Consider the following 20,268-nt stretch of genomic DNA (forward strand, 5'->3'; position numbering starts at 1 on the left):
TATTATAAAGGGTACAGCACTTATTTATACACAGCCGTTTATACAGTATACGTCCATCATTTTATATTAAAATTATGTGAGCAATACTTCATTAAAAATACTCTAGAAACATGTGCAACGTTTTAGATATAAAATTTGGAATATAAATTTTTTTAAGGTGAAAATATGCATTTAACCTTCTATTATCAAGAATTGCTCCAAAAGAAACGCCCGAAAGAGGGAAGGCCAGTTCAAGATGGCGTGTGAAGAGCTAGCGTGTTAGGCGATTTCGTTTGCTGTGTTAGGGGAGTTAGGTGTGCTTTTGTGCCGTTCAACAACTGGACTGGTGGTTTTCTGTACTCAGTTTTTTTCCCCAGCAATTTGTAGAGTGTATAGTCAGCACAAGATGAACCAGAAACGGAAACAAGAGAAAAATGGCCATGCCAAAGGATCGTTATCCTCGGTGTGGACGAGAGCGTTTACGCCAAGCTCTGAATGGCCGGACAAGGTTAGGAGCACAGTCCTCAGAGTTGCAGACCCATGTGCGAAGGAGGACGTGGATCATGTACCGATGCGCAATTCGTGGCGCACAGTCGGAAGTGGACTCGAGCGTCTGGGTCCCGTCGCAGTGCTATTAAATCGGTACACCGCGTAGCTTACGTGCAGGGGACCTCACCATTGGGTGAAGTGAGAATTATTCGTAAGCGATTGTGTGCAGGTACAAAGCGCTTTTTCGTTAGGTCAGATAATTTGCACGCCGTGCACAGTTCACGCCAGTCCTGGTTCTAGTCCTCTGGAAGAGTTTATACAAACGTTACATTACAAGATGTTCCCTTACGGTTAATGAGCACCGACCGTCTTTTTTTCTTCTTTTCTCTGGTTTATTTGTTATTTTTACAGGCTTGTCAAGTCGTGGTCGTCTCTGCTTATTGGGGAGATTTTTGTCGTCTTGGTTCCCACTTAGTTATGCGGTGCGAATAAGCTTGTTCTACTTTCTATTTGATGCATAGAGCAAGGCGTATGATTGTGGCTACCGATAAAGCAACTGCAAAGATATTGCAGTTGAAAAGAAAAAAAAAAATGCATGGAAGCACGCAAAAGGCTGATGGCGAAACATAATGAAAATTGATGTAAAAGCACTTTGGTATGACCAGTTTTTAGCTTTAGACAGTGAGACCATTAATGTATTTTCACACTCGGAGAATGACCAATAGAAAACCTATCTGTATCATTTCTCTTGAGAGCGCATGTGATTATTATGTAGCTACCACGTGTACACTTTTCCACGAAGATTTTGAGTACAGTTCATCCACAAAGTGGTTGACTGCCAACTGCCATTTAGACCCTTCACAAGGGCCTCCACATACTGTTTTTTTTTTTTTTTTTTTTTTTTTTGCAGGACGAGTTTTTGGACGTTTTGTACTGGTCAAGACAAATACTTGGCATCCTACTTGGCCTGGTGTGGGGTCTTGTTCCTCTCAAGGGCTTCATCGGTATTGCATTGTAAGTTTTGGCTTCCTGTTTTTCTAGCTTACCTAGGGGCAGGTGTATTTCAGATGCTGACTGACATATTAACTAACTGGGGACATGACGATGGAGGGGCTGCACAGTGACGTAGCACGGCGTAATGCTTTCTTAAGCTCCCTTGAGCTTGCCGCTCCATTTTTTTCTTTTACCCATGATACAGCCAGTAAAACTATGAGTTACCTCAATGGAGCAGGTGTCCAGAGCGTAGAAACTTTTACATGGGGCGCTGCGCTCGGTGCCACGCAGTGGGAGAGAGGCTAGGGGGGTTGTTTCACTGCTCAGCTTCGGGTGGAAGGTAGAAAATATTGATAAAGGTTTCACGGGCTCAAGATAATGCCTGCTGCATTGCTTTTTTTTTTTGTTTCTACCAAGATAGATTTGAATCAAAGTGAAGAGCATTTCTCATGCATGATTGGTGCATCGTGCTCATTTGAATAATTGCCTTTTGTTGGCATTCCCATCTCTTCATCATTAATGCAGCATAAGCCTTCATTGCATCTGAGGAATCTTCACTGTAAAGGTGCCCTAAAGTGGTTTCTGGCTTGGTCTCTTTGTGACTCCGACATGATCTATCTACTTAGAAAGTAAAAAGATGCACAAATTATTTCCATGAGCGTCCCACTTCAATATAAATGTGGGACGCGGAAGAGGGTTGTGCCCTTTCCCTCCTTTGTAACAAATAAGGGAAGGCAATGCACCCCTTGCAAAGTGTGGGAAGGGTGTGAAACCTTACTGCTGCATTTTGTATGGAAGTGGGATGCATATGCGAATAATTTGTAGGCTATCACCCTTTATGAAATGGATAGATTATTTTGAGCCATACAAAGACAATATCACGCTCTGCTTTGGTGCTCTGTCTCTCAGAAGGTGGACCGATCCATCCCATGGCATGGCGCAAAGCGTAGTAGCCCATGGGGCAGTTTGGGTCTAGTTTTACCAAGTGTATGTTCTAAAATGAAATAAAAAAAGAGTGGTCGTATTTTCTGGTCTAATTCCCACCCCAGGTCATTGGGGGGTGCTTTGCCGTTCTTCCTTTGTCGTAAATGTCTATATGGCCTGCATCTTGCATAGTTGAGGTCTACACTTACGAAAAGAAAAGTCCCTGAAAAGTCGCATCATTGTTCAAAATGAACCGCGGGAAATTTTGGGAAAAGAATTCACCTTAACATCAGAAAATGTGGTAGATGCGTTGAGTTCAGTTTACTTCTTATGTGGATGCCCCTTTTCCATTTCCAGTGCATTCTCCTTTCCACAGTTGCCTGTGCTTGTATCTTGGATGTGCCTTTGTACCTTATAGGTGCCATAGTGTCACATGCAGGGTTTTGAAGGGCCCTGCATTTACTTTGTGTGTCAATTTCTTCTTAAAATCCACATTGTCATCGGTTGGCTGTTGACGTTTCCCAAACAATGGCCTTGTGTGTCAGGAAGGTGATCTTTACGCATATTTGTGAAATTGCGAGTCTCTTTTTGGTAACAATCCATACAGGAAACATATGTAATATTTCTTGGTACGTAATGTGTATTTTGAAGATGGATCAATACTTTGCTCTGAATGTTACCTTGCAGGCCATGCGGGATGTAGGTATGCACCGATAACGAGGCTCTTAGTTACACAACCAAGACCTTAGGTTGACACTTAGATGCATATAGACCGACACGCGGGCTTGACGTCACGGAGCTGCGGTGGCGCTGCAATCGCTCCGGAGCCGGGTGATGTGGGCGGAACGGGGAGCGTTTCGCATGGACGTCATTGCATTTCAGCATGCCGCAAAGCTGTGTTGCCGTTAATTGCACCGAAAGGTACAGAAAAAGTAGCGGAGTGAGTTTCCGCAAGTTCCCGGCAGACTCTGAAAGGCACAGAAGGTGGATAAGATCCGTGAATCGAAAATAATGGTCACCTCGCGCGAACGACCGTTTGTGCGGCAAGCACTTTCTTGAAGGCAAGTGCGGCTTCTGTTTCAATCCCCGTCCCAAGGCTTGCTTATGTGCAGGGAAACCGTCGTTTGATCGAGACCACCCGGATTTTGTTCCCACAGTGTTTGCGCACAAAGCACCAGCCAAGCTTTCATTGGAGGCTCGCTACACCCGTGCTACCAAGCAGAAGGGGATCGGCGACAGAACGGCAGTGTTGTAGGCGTTACCGAAAAAAAGTAACGAAATACGTCACTCGTTACTTGCCAGTAAAAGGTACACGTTACCGAGCTACGTTACCTAAAAATAAAAGGAATGCGTTACTGCTACCGATAAAAAGTAGCGCACGTTACCTTGCGTTTCTTTTTAAATTATGATTTAACACGTTTTACTGTTCTGACAATGCAGGTATGCATAAGCTCATATATCAAGAAACATTATGTTCATGCAGAAACTGAACATAATTACTTTATCTCTTTTTACGGTTTCACATAAATACTGACGAGAAAAAACGCAAAGAAAAAAGAACGCAAAAAAAACGCAGAAAACTCGAAAATTCACATGGCTTGATGCCTAAAAACACGGAAAAAATTGAAGTGTAATTTCTTTAAGTCTTCGGAAGTAGTAACGAGTAACTCAACCTCGTTACTTGAAATAGTAACGTAAGTATGTTACCCGTTACTGTGCCGAAAAAGTAACGGTTAGGTTACTACATTACTGAAAAAAGTAACGCGTTCCTGGTAAGGCCGTTAATTGTAACGTGTTACCGCCAAGCTTGCAGAACGGACAGACTGTTACTGCTTGTCATGCCTTGTGGTCATGAGGGTAGGAAAAATATCATACCTTGACTTGAAGACGCTGTGTGTATTTAATCAATTAATAAGTACGGTTCCGCAGACCCACAGTCTGCTGATCCCGCCAGCAGCCCGGAAAGCGGCTCAAAGTAATCGTAGGCCTCGAGAGACTTGTACGCCTGCATCGTGTCGGCTGTCAACTGGCTTGGCGAAAAAACTAAATAAATGACGACGTTAGCCGTCGACTTCGATGGCAGCAACTTCACGTCGGAAGTCCAGCAGGCCTTGTTTGCGGTGTACGGATAGTCTAGCAACGCCGTCCACGCACAGTGTGTCTTGATACCGCTACCATTCAGGCTCAGTTAGCGAGATCAAATAGTCGTGCATAACGTACGACATACACTGTCAGGAAATACGATGCACAAATAAAGCTAGAAGCGTCCCTACAACGTCAACGAGTGCACGCCACACTACGCAATGGCGAAAACACGGAGAGCCGGGCCACTTTTGCCCACATAGCTTCCGCGCATGCGCGGCCTTCCGTCCGTGTTGGTAAACAGAGCTGCTCCGCGTGTCGGTCTATGGTAAGCTTGTCATGAATGACGAGCAGAAGCGACAAAAATCCTGCTTCAAACTGAAAGTTTAATGGGCAAACTTGTGCCAAACAAAATAAAGACCGAGCGTCGAGACAGCAGAAAAAAGCGGGCTGCGATTTGGCGGTGCAACAGCAAGTGAGAGCGGAGCAGACTCGACAAAACCCCGCGCAGCTCCTTATCTAGTGTGTGTCACCATCTCGAAAATTCGGCCCAGAAGGTTCGAGCGTCGCACATTTGGCGTGAGAATGAACAGGCACTTTCGAGAACAAGAAAGCAGGACAAAATAATAAAAGTTACATCCCGAGTAAGAATAAATGCGAATCTTTTAGAAGTCCGTGACCGAGCGTTGCTTGGTCGGCCCTGCACGCGGCCATATGCATAGTAAGCCCGCTCGCTATATGCCAACTTGAATGCAAATGCGTTTTAGCCGAGTGCAGCAAACTGATATTTCTTTTTTAGCAAACGTAGCACTCTGCAGTTAAGTTTTGTGGAAACATTTTTAGGAACTGTGTGATAATGTGGGCATGACTTTTGTTGTCCCTACAAATCTCACTTTTTGTGTAAAATGTTAGCCGGACACAACGTTTTGCCAAACTACCTTTGCAAATATTTTGTGCCATCTGAAACGCAGTTATAACTTTTATGTTTTGGCCTGCAAATCATGGTTTCAGATTTTTTCTGTAGCATTTAACACTTGCAAATCCCCATATCAACATTTGTCTGAAATGGTGGTAAAAGTGCACAAAGCTGACTTGGGCCGCAAACCTTTTAAATAGCAGGCTACTTTCGTTACAGGTTCTTCTGCATAAACACGGTGCTTGTGTACGGGTACACCAGCTCCTTTCAAAAGGTGGATGATGAAGAGTATGGCGGTGTCTGGGAGCTCGTTAAAGAAGGCTTCATGACCTCCTTTGCTGGTTTCCTGGTATGTGGCCACATATAACGCATCCGCGCTCTTTTCTTCTGTCTGTGCTTCTTGAAAGTCTCTTTTCGGGAGCACAGCAACATGCTCGGGCTTGTGGGCTTCTCTTTACCTGTACTGCACCCTTGTACTGTGATCTAGAGTCTCCACCGATACCTTAGTCATGTGAGCAGAACACCTCCCTTTTGTTTCTTTTGGGCCTTTAAGTTAATCCATGTTCTTTTGTTGGCTTGACCTGCATCTTGATGCCGCGACCATCTTCGAGAATGTCTGGCTGTGTGTAAGGAGCCTGACACAGTTAGCAGAAACACATCATTGTTGCTTTTTGGTGTTTGTCATCCACAGCTGATCAAAAGTGCTGTTGTAATGAAATGTGCTTGTGTGGGGGATAGGCTTGGTTTCTGTTTGACGCTGATCTGCACAGGTAAGCTGCACAAAAGTGCCGATGTCATGTTTAGCTGTGTCGCACACTGTACGGATTATTGCTGTTGTAGAAATTTATTTATTTATACTTGCGCATACCGTGCCGTTTGGAATTATTTTAGGGGTGCGCAGTTTGTTGCAACAAAGCACATAAATGTGTCTAGAAAGGGCATTGATAAGTCTGACGTTACAGTTGAAAATTAATGCAATGGTTTCCCACCTCGTGATATTTTCTGACAGGCTGCTCACCAAGAACAAGGGAAAGAAGTAGTTGTTGTAAACGAGCTTTTTTTTTTTTTACCTTGACAAGCACATATGAAAGTGCAACAATATTCCCAAGAAAGTGCATATTTGTGGAAGCTAGAAAACAAAATTGACACAAAGCTGACTGCCCCAACCACAGCCGATCACAAAAACACAAAACATATCTATAGGCGACAAGGGGATTCTGAATTATAGCAGAAAAAGATTCCTTGGATGGTGCCAGGAAAAGAATTTTGTGCAAACATTTCCAATTTATGCAGTTATAAAAAATAGAAAAAAACAAGTTAAATACGCGAACTGGAACACTGACTAAACAAAAAAAACATGTACGACAAGGACAGGCACTACTTACGACTGCATTTTATTGAAGAAACATTCCCTCAGTCAGTTTGTCATTCATCATACTGATAAAAGGCAATAAACCGATAACATATCGGCAGACGTATATGAAGCCATCTGAATAGAACATTTTTTTATCCAGCAGAAAAATAGACTGCATGGTCACACACTTTTCATCCACGTTCTTGATAATGAAAGCTTCAACGATTTCTCTCTCTTTTCATTCACTCTTTTAACAAACTTTATTAAATCTAAAAGCGGTTCACAACTGCAATGCTTACAATGCTCCACGAGATGCCCCCCAGAATTGTTACATACAGCGAGCCTGTGCTCCCTTGCCCTATCATTTAGACAATGTCCCGTCTGTCCAATATAAACATGGCCACTACTGATATAGGACAAACGTGGCATTGTTTTAATGATAGGGTGAGGGAGCACAGGCTCGGCTGTACGTAACAATTCTGGGAGGCATCTCGCGGAGCGTTGTAAGCGTTGCGGTTGCATACCGCTTTTACATTCAACAAAGTTTGTTAAAAGAGCAAGTGAAAAGACGGAAAGAGAAATAGTTGAAGATTTTTTTTATCGAGAATGCGGGTAAACAGTGTGTGAGCATGCCGTCTATTTTTCTGCTGGATAAGAAAATGTCTTATTTAGATTTAGATAAGACTGCCAATATGTTACCAGTTTATGGCCTGTTATCAGGATAGTAAACAATAGTCTGGCTGAGTGAATTTTTTTTTTTTTTATAAATTCAGTTGCAAGTGGCGCCTGTCCTTGTCGTCTGTGTTTCAGTTCACACTTTTAACCTTTTAAATGATATGAACCAACTAGACCCAACCAAAGTTTTATTAATTTACCAATCTTGCAGCTAACCTCTCGGACTTTATTGCATTGGGGTAGAAAAAACAACAACATAGATTTTTGTCCACACCAGCCATTGTTGTAAATACTGTGCAAAAATTATTTCATGGTTTCTGAAACCTTGAGAATTAAAACAGTGCAAAGTACTTCTCAAGTTTTCAAGGGATTCTCAAGTATGTATCAACATGCCGAAGCATCAACTTTAGCATGCACAAAGCTTCACAAACATGGTTGCTTCAAAGCATGTCCTCATTTATTTTTTGCCTTGTATATAAATACTTTCTTGCTTAGGATCCACAAAGATGTAAGCCCTGCTGCGAGACATTTTTTTGCTGCTCTCTGCGGTGCTTTAATTTTGTCCCTTGGCCACTTTTGTGACTCCCTTGCCCTCTGATCTTTTTTTTTTTGTAGCTGCAAGTTTAACCACGTTTTAAGGGCACGGCCCTGCAAGCTTCCTGCAACAATTTTAGCGCATCAGCCAATCTGCACCTTTTTGGATATCTGTAATATTTGTTGCCCTACAAAACTGGTGGGCACTTTTGAGAGCTGCCACTTGTGTAGACTCTTCTACTGTCATATTCTCAACTGTTTTTCGTGTACTGACCTGCTGTTTGTTTGTTGCAGGTAACGTGGATCATGATCTATTCTGCAACACAGTACGACTGACGTGTGATGGTGGAAAGACAGGTGGTTCGTGTAAAGGCACAGGATTTTCTATCCATCTGCAGTCTAGCAAGGATGTGAAGAGTGCATGCGGGGAAACATGGAAACAAATTTCCTTTCTTGACTGCATCTCATGTCATATACACATGTTGCTAATAAATCTACAAACTCTTCAAGTAAATATTTCATCAAACGAAATAACGGCTTTGATCTTCCTTCTTAGTATGTATCATGTTCTTTGCTCAATAGGTCCATTTGTATGTGCACAGTATGGAATGTTTCGTTACGTGAAGGTGTAAAGATCTAGAAGCTTCTGTTTCATACACATTGTCTATGCTTTGCAGGCATTCCAGTCAATAGTAGCAAGAAGTTGCCTGTGGATTTCTTGGGGAAATAGAAGGCCTTGTTTATTTGGAAAACTTCTATACAGATTTATTTTGTGTGGAAGATGCTCAAAGCTGTTCCGACCGACCCCCCGCCCCCTCCTCTTCTCTCTTCCCACCACCCGTAAGGCTGTTGTTGCATGTTGAAGCTGCACTCCATAGGCGACGAGGTGCCACAGGCTAATCTGACACGAATGACAAACCATGTGTGGAAGGTGCCAACACAGAGAGAGAGAGAGGTGAACTACACAATGCGACATGAGCCCCCAGATGTTGCCCCCACACACCATATGTGCTTCCGGAGACCCTGGTTGTGAACAAAGATACTTGTGTATGCATTTGATGTGTTTTCTTTTTAAGGTGAAAGCGTTACTTGTCCCATTACACGAAAAAGTGGTGGCGTTGTGCCCGAAAGATGGTTACACCAATACCACATCAAGCACGCGCCACTGAAATAGAGCGCAGAGAAAAGCACAGCAACGCAGATGCTTGGTCACGGAAGCCTGCGGGGCCACTCAGGGTCAAAGCAGGCATGCTTAAGAAGTAAAACGCAGAGAAAAGCTCAGCAACGCGGATGCTTCGAAGCCGGCGGGGTTTGGTCGCGCCTGCGCAGTGGGGGAGTGTGATGTCACCGCCGGAGCGCCGTGTGAAAAGACTCGGCGCGCTGCTTGTAGGAGTGCTTTCACATTCCTACACGTAAGCAGTTTAAGTGTCGCCGACTGATTTTTTTTATTAAAACATGTTTTAAATGTAGAAAGCATTTCTTTTTGTTCCCTGACAACCAAATCTTGTGAGAACACTTTGTGCACCATATGAACTGTATATGAAACTTGTGAAAGACATTTCACGCATATATCTATATATATGTATATATTGTGAATAAAGAGGGGAGAGGATGATTATTGAATTTATGTATTAAAGTTAGATGAAGGGAATGGGAAAAAGAGTTGGTGAAAGATTGAGCCAGGAGTGGGGATCGAACCCGCAATTTTTGCCTATCTGGGGCAACGTCTTGACCGATTAGACCATCCCGGCCACTGGTTTTGGCGGACTTAATTTTTGATCAGCTCTCTGTGTATTGTTAGTTTCGGATTCGCTTAACTGGGTAGATGACAGACGTTGCTGATTTAAGGCTCTGCTAGTTCGGAGTTGCGGCAGTGACATAGCGCCTCACTTCAGCGCACAAAAGTCGGAAAAAATCGAGTCTACCAAAACCAGTGGCCGGGGTGGTCTAATCGGTTAATGCGTCGCCCTGGATAGGCGAAAGTTGCAGGTGCGGCTCTTCGCCCAATTTTTCACCAGCTCTTTCCCTTTCCTTTCCCCTAACTTCAATGCAATAAATTTAATAGTCACTCTCTCCCCTTTTCGTTCACAATATCACTGTGGCTGCACTTGTCAGTCTTACCTCTCTTCCAATATATATATATACATATATATATATGTTTTTTTATGTATTTACGGATGATGGCAGTCCTTATCCGGAACTTCAAAACGTGAGTGTAAAATTGTACAAAATGTGTAAATATTGTGTTGTCAAAAAAAAAAAAAAAGATGAGTTAATATCAATGGAGCGCAGTGAACGTTTTCTTTACAAAGGTGTCTTTAGGTGGTGCATGTAATATATTAAAATTTCGTAAGTATAGGTGTCCAGAAACAAAAAGAAGGAAGGAACAAGCCGTCTGGTTGACGCTGCTATGCACGAATGGCGCCATTTGGAACAAAAACTTAGAAGTTCCTTTGATCTGAACAACCAAATGCCGATTTGGCACATCCAAGCATAATGTGGGCGCAAATCTATACGGGTAGAAAAGGAGGAGACAAAAGGCGTGCAGGGACGCCGGAACACTGAGCTGTGGTTAGAATGATTAGTGAGCCTTTGTCTCTAGTACTCACTTTTCGAATGCGCTCGAATGCCAAACGCTTCCCCCGGTTTCCACCCATAATGGTAACTCCAACGTCCTCTAAGGGTTGCTACTCTCGACAAATATGGTGGTTGAAAACGGGTTGGGGTTTGGCTTGTGCCAGCCCGATGCACAATGCTCGGGTTAAAGCAGGCAAGAATTGGCTCCAAAATGGTTTGCCCCGATTTTTATCCGCTGCGGTCAAAACCCGTGGCGGTGTGTTGCTGTAGGCGAGCAGCTTCCAGAGGTTTAGCCTTCTTTCCGCTGATGAACATTGACAAATGCACAATGTTTGGTTCATGCAGTTGCATAGTGTTAGAATGAAATGAACACGGTCTCGTAGACTGTAAAACGATTTAATGAAAACTTTTTTTTTTTTAGAAATCATTTGATACAAGAGGGCTATATTCGCATTTGTTTTCATTCCTGTCGCAGTGGTATCTATCCCTTTGTCTCGTTCGCTTCCTGTTGCTCGTGGTCTTCCTTCTTTCTCATTTCCATACCAGGACGCCGGCATCAAGAGTTGAATTCGAGCTGATTGGGTTCCGATCGCATCACCCGGTCGAGGCAGGGGAGGCTCTCCTTGCGCATCTTGACCGCTAGCATATTCGCTTACAATAGGTTGTGTTTAGAATGACCTAGGCAGCACACTAATATGACAGTAGCGACATAGACACTGGGACAACTGTTTGCCCTATAGGGTTCATATCATTTTGTCGAAACTCGTTTCATGGAATTGTGTTTCGTGGACAACTTTTCATGAACACACGTTTCGTCAACACTCGTTATGCAAATTGCATGCTGTATGGACATTTTGCCATGCGTTTTTCACTTGTGTGCGCATTAATCCACCCCACCATCTGCGTTCACGCCGCTTCGTGGCGACGGTTTGTGGCGGCTCATTACAAAAATGCTAACCCACCTGACCGACCCTTACACGCCGCTTCGCGGCGAGAGTCTCATGCAGCTTATTACATAATAAGCTAATTTGAGCTGTCGATGAAACGATTTGTCAGTGAAACAATCTGTCGATGAAACATTGCGTCTCAATGAAACGTCGTTCGATGAAGCTGATTGCCACCGCCTTTCATTGCTGCCGTTTTCGTTGCTGTGGACACAACCAACCATGGGCGTACCAACCGGGGGGGCAAGCTCTGAGAGTGGGTGGGGGGGTTGGGGCAAGGTATGGTGTTTCGGCTCTGAGAGTGGGTGGGGGGGTTGGGGCAAGCTATAGTGTTTCGGCGCCCCTGGAACAGCCGTCACTGGGCAGGGCAAACACTGGCCGTTAGCACCCAAGGGATACCAAAGGCACCGCCCCCCGGCCCTTAAGGGAGGGGTGGGTGGGGGGGGGGGTCTGCCCTCCCCCCCCCCCCCCCCCTCCCCACACGCACACGCACACTCAGAAACAGGTTGGCACGCCACTGCAACCAACCTAGCCCCTTTACTTCGGTGGCCATCGTGCCAAGTGCCAACACGGAATCACTGAAGTCAAGAGATGATCAGAAATTGCAAAAGGATCTGTTCCAGCCAGTTCAGTGTTTTCCCGCTGGGTGCAGTTCGTTTTGCTGGAGTCACAATTTTTTAGTGTCTTCTATGTTGCAAGCACCAAGGAGTACAGGGTGGCAGAAATTATGGTATGTGGTTTTTCTGATTTCCCACTTATGCATGCGTGCATGTGTATATGTTGCACGATTACTTCTTCATGGCTATCTTCGATCATGCACAAACTGCGCAGTTATTTTGCTGGCGATATTATTCTGACTACGGCTCATATTTGACTGAGTGGAAAGCTGTGTGGCCGGTGGCACTTGGTGAAAACGAAAGCTTGATACTTGTTTCATACTTCTAAAGAACGCCAAGTATTTTGAGAACTTACCACACCAGCTAGCCAAAGCAATCAAGGAAAAAAAAAAGTAATTTTACTGCGTTTTTAAATCTCGCGCTCCCCTCCCACCCCTTTTTCCCGCCTGAACGTTGTACCGCCCTTTTTTTTTTGTCCTCCCAAAAGACAATTGCACAAATAATGACTCTTACTAACTTAAGTTACAGGACTAGCCCTCTATTAAAAAATGCATGTAAACAGACCTTTAGTTGAGGTTGAGAGGGTTGAGATGTATTCCCTGCGCAGCGTCATTTCTGCGGTCCTCCATTTTCATGATGGCGGTGGCTGTGGCTTCTCGTGCTGGTCCCGGGATGTTGCGCGTTCCACAAGTTAATTGTAAGTATTTTCAGATTACTGAGCTTATATAAATTCCTTCTACGTGAGAATTCATCGCGCAGTTTCCGCTGTTTTTTTTCTTTTTCTTGGAGCAATGTATTGCTGTATGTACTACGCACGCTTTCTTTAAATGGGTGGTCGTGTGCGCAGCGCAGCGCAGCTCGGAAGTTGGAACGCGTGGAGCGAAAGCTCGCGCTGTAGAAGCCAGGGATCCTTCGTCCAACCCCCACTCCTGCCCGTTTCGATCTGGATGAGCATCGTGTATCACTACTGCGTGGTGCACGTTTGGGTGGCGGGCTGTCAGGCGCACTTGCTCACGGGTTTTCACCTTTCTGCACAGCCTTGCACGCCACCCAGGATGAAATTATTTATTTGCAGATAAATATTAATATTATTACAGCTGAGGCACCAGACGCCTGTTGAGGCTGACTAACTTCCGGCGGTGTAAACATACGCACAACACAATTATAAACCGAGCGTTGAACTTTGAACTGACTGCTACGTCGGGACGAGCAAATAGATATTACAAGAATTAAGAAAAATTGTTTTAATACGTTTGGCGAGTTTACTGTTTGAAGTAGATACAAATGGAAGGAAGGTTGTGGCTAGGGATACTAACCATCACTTGCACCTTGTAAAGCACGTGTATGCCAGCGTCGAGTTCTCGGCGGTGTAAACCGGTTTATTTAGTATAGTACAAAAGTTGGTTTGAACCGACTATCATCAAATCCCGAGAGATGCTCCACCCTTAAAAGGTAACCCATCCCTATTTTTTGCTCGATTTGCTATTTTTTTATATACACCGAAAGATAGTCCGCTCCTAGTAATCGTAGGATTTGAATCAATGATGACCTCGGCGTAACTGCGTCTAGTTAGCTATGGGGGGAATATAAGCAAATATTACTGACTGGGAAGTACAGTCATCCTTGCTTCATTGCCCCTCGCCAGGATAATATATTCGGCAGGGACACGTGATCTAAAAATAGTGTTTTTTCAACTTTTCTTCATTGCACACTGAAGGTTAGCCCACTCTTTATTTTCATCCAGTTCACTCTCGATTTTAGGTGGGCTATCTCTCGGGATATTACGGTATCAACAAAAATGCAATACAGGTACAAATTGCCTTACCGTAAAGTACCGGGCAAGCGCCCACTCAAAATTTATATGTAATTGCGAAAGAATGGGGGATGGGCGCTTGTCCGGTCATCAATTTTACATATCAATGTACTGTGCATATTTTCTCTGATCTTGCGAATTCGGGAATGGGCGCTTAGCGTGATATGGGGTGCATCTGCGGTATTCTACAATAGTAGTCTTTGCGCCACCTTGTTCTTGCTGGCCTAACATTTCAGACATTCGTTCCCATCGAGTTGAATAGAAGTTTTAATCTTGACCAATACAGGAGAAATGAAGGGGAACTCTTTGTGAAGTGAGCTTTTGAACTAGTACCACTATTACACATAGTATCTCAGTTATGGTTTACCTCATTGTCTAATAAAGATTTCTAGCATTTATCCGCAGCTTCTAATATAACATGATGCTTGCTTTGTAGACATGATTGCAACATCAGTACGAGGCATACACTCCACTGGTTCGTTGCAACGGGCGAGAAATTGGAGAGTCTCGTAAGTTGGCTCATTTTTGTGGTGCTCGTCTTCTTACAGCAGAGGCTAAGCTGTCTGCAAATCCCATACCATTGCCATTTTTCATTTGGTAGTCAGCTGTGTTTACTGCACAGTGTTCTTTACTGCTTAACAACAACAAAAAAAAATAAAAAACTCATTATTTTTTATGTTATTATGGAATTCAAGTGCGAAGCTGCAAGCCAGCTTGACTTATTCACCGTGTGCCTTGCACCACATGACTGCCCTCTAAGTGCAAAGGTTCCACCATGTGGGGCAACGTCGGAAGCTCATTGGCCCAGTAAACACTTGGCTTGTTTACCATTGCTAGCTTAGGCGTGGACTTAACACAGCATTTAGTGCAAGCAATGATTTCTAGAAGGAACATCTTCGGAAGCTATTCTCAAATTTATTTCCGTTGCTGGCTGTGATTAACTTCACTGGTAGTTGTTGAGCTGCATATTACAATTACATGTTCAGGTACGGCCTCCCCGAACGCTGGAATTCCGCCCGCATCTTTGCCGACACACCTGACTGGTCCTTTGCTGGTGGGTGGATTCATTGAAATTATTTATTAGAGTTAGTTGCTAACAGTCTTGGGTAAGTTACTTTTAAAAAGTAATTAGTTACAGTTACAGTTACTTTCAGAAAAAGTAGCGAAGTTACCGTTACAGTTACCGCAACAAAAAGTAACTCGTTACTGTTACTGCTACTTTTAAAAAGTAATGACATTACTTTTCAGTTACTTTTCTATAAAAAAAAAAAAAAATAGGAAAAACTAGAAAACGCTTTTCACCAAGTTCATTTGCATAAAATTAAAAAAGAGTGCTTTTTACTTCATATTGTAACTTAGCAGCAGTTGCTTCTCGAAATCAGTGTCTGAATGTTTCCCTTGTTTGATAATGAACACGTCCCTGCCCTTGCTGAAGAGGCGCTCGTCTAACGCGCAAAATACAAAACATGCGCAGTGCGGAGTGGTGGCGCTAACCAAAATATGAAGCATTCGCAGTGCCCTGCCGTGTATTGTTGTTTCACTTTGATTCACCTGATTAAAAAGCGTTTGCGCAGAAAAAAAGAAAAACACGTAAAAGAGATAGTTCTTCAAGATACTAAGATGCAAGTGTTCAGTCACAAAGTACAAGCACCTGCTAAAGATAACTACATTTTTTTTTCACCAAATCTTCACGTGGCTATGTTCGGGTTGTGACTGTCGAGAAAGAACATACAAGTTTGTGCAAAAAATAACTTGACACTCGAAATGTCGGAACAGACAATTCGGAAAGCGTAAAGAATGGCTAAATTGTACTCGTTCAGTGATATATTATTCATAAAAAACTGGAAAGTAACGACAAAAGTAACGTTGTTACTTTCATCGTTACCTCAGAAAAAGTAATAGAACTACAGTTACAAGTTACATTTTTAAAAAGTAACTTGTTACAGTTACAAGTTACCAAAAAAGTAACAAAGTTACAGTAACATGTTACTAGTAACGCGTTACTACCCAAGACTGGTTGCTAATCAGTCATTTTTTTATTTAGATGGAAGGCCAGCACCATTGAACACAAACCAAAAGAAGCGCTACCTTCAGCAAATTGAGTACACGGTAAGTTAAGTTAGCCTTGAATATTTTTTTTCCCTCAAGGATTCAGAGGTTTTTTACAGGCTCATCAGGTGCCCAAGTTGGCTCGTGTTCTTAACTTTGTGTCACCTTAGCGTCGAGCGAGAGTTCGACTGTTGCCGGTTTGTCAGAACTGCGGCAGCACTGAGAATGTGACATTTGGTTGAATGTGAAACTAGTACTGGCATCTCCTGTCTTTTCAGAAAACTATAGTCAAGTATCTGAACGAGCTGGAGTGTGCCAAGGCGGCAGCAGCAGCCAAGACGCAAGAGGTGGAGCTGAGGAAGGAGCGTATAATGTCCGGGAAGTTCAGCCCTAAGGGCGTTAAGGAACTGAAATTACCCAGTCAGCGAGGTTCGACATGAAGAATGGTGTCTGTTTCAGGAAAGTGGCACATGTGGTGGCAACACAGAAAGACATAGCTACAGGAGCTTATGGAGTTGCAGTCAGAGATTGCAGTAGTTGTCGTTCTTCAACCATTCATCTATAAATTGTGCTCTTATGGGAGGCAACAGATTCGTTTGGTGATTTTTGGTATATTTGCTACATTTCTGTCTCCACCTGGAAATTGTTTGCGACATTTCTGGCTCTACCTGGAAATAATTTGCTACTACTTTATAGTCACGACAGCTTGCAGTACACACATGCATTTCTTGAATTCGGATGCACCCTTGTACAGAACACTGCTTGCTTTTTGGCCGCATGCAATTCTATACCAGCATGTTTTAACATTCGTCACTGCCCATCGACGTTTGAGGCAGTTTGCACAACCTGTCAAACAGTATTTCCGCACAAGGCGCGCAAATATTGCCACGCAAGGTGCGAACTTTGTGGCCATAAATGACTCTTCTTGTTTTTGGCGTTTCTCATCATCATTACCCTCGCACCAGATGGCATTGCCTTTCGAAGACAACACAGTGTTGTCACTAACACAGGTTTTTTTCTGGGCTTGGCAACTCAACGATTAAGCGAAAGTCAACAGCGATGGCTGTGATAGATGGTATTAACTTGACCTCACTCACTAAATGTGCTGGCATTGAGCGCCGCGGCTGCCATCCTCGAGGTCATTCTGTGTAACATTGCACCTACCGTTTTCCCATGTCAAAGGTAAGCTGGAATTGTCAAAAATTCATAGGTTTCAAGTTACTGTATGATATTCAGGGTTCTGTTTCTATTTTGATGTTTTTGTAGCATGGTTGGATAATTTTCTGCTTGTTTCTGTCACTGGCACACTGAGCCACTACGGCCGTGTTACCATGTTGCCCTGTCAGCTCTGTGATGTGCCCACGGTGGTCGTTCCTCTGCACAAATGCACTGCACAGTTTCCCATGTAAGTAGGTAATCTTTAATGTGGCTTAGTGATTTTGCAGAGCAACTTTCTGGGCACGAAAAGATTGCTATTTGTACATATTAAAGTGGTACCGCGGCGTCAATCGACAAGAACAATTGCTTCAACACACGACCAACTGCACAGCTGCACAGTAAATCCGCCAGGCTTCACCAGCCAAATAAGAAAAATGTGTCCTCAAAGATGGTGGCTCGATGGTGGTGCTCCCTGGCAAAATCAAACCTGCAGGTTCAGTGAATACCACCTATTCGGAGTACGCTGAAAGCAGGAATAGGAACCTCGACACGCAAGCGGATAAGTTGGACCTATAGAAGACAGACTGCAGCAGTGAGGAATGCAAGACACATTCACTTGTTGCCGGCACCTTGTGCCAAGCTTCCTTGATGAACACTGTAGAACTTAGAAGCATACTATAACAAAACAACATTACAAAAAAGAAAGGAAAAGGACTGGAAAAGCACCGAGACAAGATATTGAAGGGGTTGCAGTATTTTATAATCGTTACTATTTTTAAGCATCCCAAAACGACCAAATCGGCCCTTTGGTGAACCTACATTAGAAAATTGGAAACCTTAAACAGAGATAAATACTCCTAATCAGTGTAGGCGGTCAGGCGTTACAAGTTACGGCATTACCGTTAACGCATTACTTTTTTCGGTAATGTAGTAACATGCACGTTACATTTTCAAAACAGTAACGGGTAACATACCTGGATTACTTATAACAAATAAGGGGTAACATAGTTACGTTACTCGTTACATCTTCCTAAGACCTGAGAAAAAGTACTTAAATTTTTTTCGCATTGCTAGGCCTTCAAATTGTTTTGCCCGTCTTTTCCCAATGCAAAAAGTCCCACTTCAGAAAAAAAAAAAAACAGCACACAGACCCCTTGTCCCAGTGTCGAAAGATGTTGCTGTCAATTTATAAACACAAAGTAATGTGCATTGCTTTTATTTTGAGGTAGCATATATCTGTAATGCATTCCTTTATTCTGCAAGTAACGAGTAACAGATTTAGTTACTTTTTTGGTAACACTGCTCCTAACAAAAAAAAAATTGACTACGTTATGAATTGGTCACAAAATCATCTGATAGTGCACAGAAATTGTCACTTGTGTCATTGTGGAGTGTGTTGACATCATTATATAATGTCTGAGGGGAAGGTGTATGAAGTACTGTATGGCAAATGAATGTTTAACATGAAATGTTTGGTAGAAAGGGACATGAGTATTCAATGTATTAAAAAAAAAACATGCAAAGGGCATTTCTTTTTAAACAGCCTAGATGGAAAAGGATGTCATAAAATTAATTTAGAATAAAAGTTTTTTTGTTGCACTGAAAAAAAAAAAAGTTTAATAAGCAATTTTTAGAGCCCATAAAAAGCTCCTGAAAGAGGGCAAGCACCACGTGACGGTAGTGGCCAGTCACGTGACTAGTAGCCACTTTTCCACGGGCTGCCATTACACATTCTTTTCGCGCCGTAAATAGCTGAGAATTTTTTAAAGTTTTTTTTTAGATTTTGTATGCTAAATTCGGACTGTGGGGCAAAGAGCAATGCTGCAAGGTCTATGTACTTTCAAAGGCTTTTCTGACACGTTTTAATACCGGAATGATGTACCCGTGCTTTGCCGTTGGTTCTGCCAACTAGTGATGCTAGTATGAATATTTCTATTTGATGTATAAAAACGTGTTGTGTGTCTTTCGTGCTTAAAATAAACGTAGATATTAGGCGGGTCAGAGTACAAACACCTGGCAACCCTGCCGCCGCTCCCCAGAACCCTGCCGGCCGGCGTCCGCAGAGGCTGCTCGGCTGGCCTCTGCAGAGGATATTTGGGCGCGTAGCTTGCAGGAAAATTCCCGCCAAATTTACACGCGATGCTCTCGCCGAAGATGTGCATTTTCTGCGACTTTCGTTAAGCACACGTCGATCCACACCTATGTCAGTGGTGGGAGACTTTCCACCTTCTCCCCTCAGTACTCTTCCCTCCTCCTCAAGAGCTGTGCTCTAATTCGGCGTTACAGAAGATTGTAAACGGCTTTCATTTAATTTTTTTTTTTTACGGTTGTGCGCAGCGAGAGTGGCTAATTTAAAACTTTGTCTTTTGTCCAAACCCGTCGTGACGTTTCCCTTCCTTTTCAACTGTGGCACGTGGTTTTGTTTACTGCTGCTTGTCATTTTTGTTTTTCCGTTCTTTCCGCACGGGTTTGGTCGCAGAAATGAAAGATCGGCGTGATTTTTCTTAACAAGCTGCCTAGGCCTGCAGTTTAGTCCTACTAATAATAGCAGCAAAAAAAAAAAAAAAGGCTTACAGTATTTACTATCGGGCAGGATTTTTTTTTTTTTTTTGGGGGGGGGGGGGGGGGACGCCCATGACAAAATGCTGTATGAAGGGGGGGGGGGGGAGAGGAGGTCCCGGCAAAATGGAAGATTTCAGGGGGGGGGGGGGAAGCGCCCCCCTCCTTCCCCCTGGCTACGTTCCTGCTATCGGGTAATAAACTTATGTGTAGCAGTAGCAAGCGAGCTGCCATACCGCGCAATTTGTGAGCTATTCATACTGGGCTAAAATAATGCGCAGCTGGTCCCTGAAAATTAGCTTCGGGCCGGGCCGCGCCGGCTGTCGGAAATGGATAACGGGGCGAGGGCATGTCCGGGCCCAATAGACAACGGGCCGGGCTTCTAAATATGGGCCCGTGCAGACCTCTATAATAGTCGCAGGCATCGCGGGTGGGTGGTGTCAGTCTTGTCGTCGTGCTTCGTCTTGCGTTCACCCAAACTCAGAAAAAAAGAGTACAGCATGGTTGTTTTTATTCAGGGAAATATATGTATATATATACTTTTTTTCTGTACGAAGCTACGTTTTTTTTTTATTTTTAGTTTTATTTTAGCTACAAGAGATGAC

General features: G+C 43.5%; 2 protein-coding genes across 2 annotated transcripts; both read left to right on the forward strand.

The window, feature by feature from the left end:
* The first annotated feature begins 205 nt into the window (after window positions 1-205).
* Window positions 206-8,477, forward strand: LOC8034347 (respirasome Complex Assembly Factor 1). The gene is made up of 4 exons (XM_029966329.3): window positions 206-487; window positions 1,379-1,482; window positions 5,603-5,732; window positions 8,241-8,477. Exons 1-4 carry the CDS (start codon window positions 386-388, stop codon window positions 8,280-8,282), a joined length of 378 nt encoding a protein of 125 aa, XP_029822189.1. The 5' UTR covers window positions 206-385; the 3' UTR covers window positions 8,283-8,477.
* Window positions 8,478-12,692: 4,215 nt separating this feature from the next.
* On the forward strand, window positions 12,693-19,100 carry LOC115308425 (39S ribosomal protein L52, mitochondrial). Its single transcript, XM_029966328.4, has 5 exons — window positions 12,693-12,781; window positions 14,334-14,406; window positions 14,884-14,951; window positions 15,942-16,006; window positions 16,225-19,100. The coding sequence occupies exons 1-5, from the start codon at window positions 12,718-12,720 to the stop codon at window positions 16,384-16,386; spliced, it is 432 nt and encodes a 143-aa protein (XP_029822188.2). The 5' UTR covers window positions 12,693-12,717; the 3' UTR covers window positions 16,387-19,100.
* Window positions 19,101-20,268: the final 1,168 nt, after the last annotated feature.

Source organism: Ixodes scapularis, unplaced genomic scaffold, assembly GCF_016920785.2.
Source record: "Ixodes scapularis isolate PalLabHiFi unplaced genomic scaffold, ASM1692078v2 PGA_scaffold9__187_contigs__length_104089568, whole genome shotgun sequence".
NCBI lineage: Eukaryota > Metazoa > Arthropoda > Arachnida > Ixodida > Ixodidae > Ixodes > Ixodes scapularis.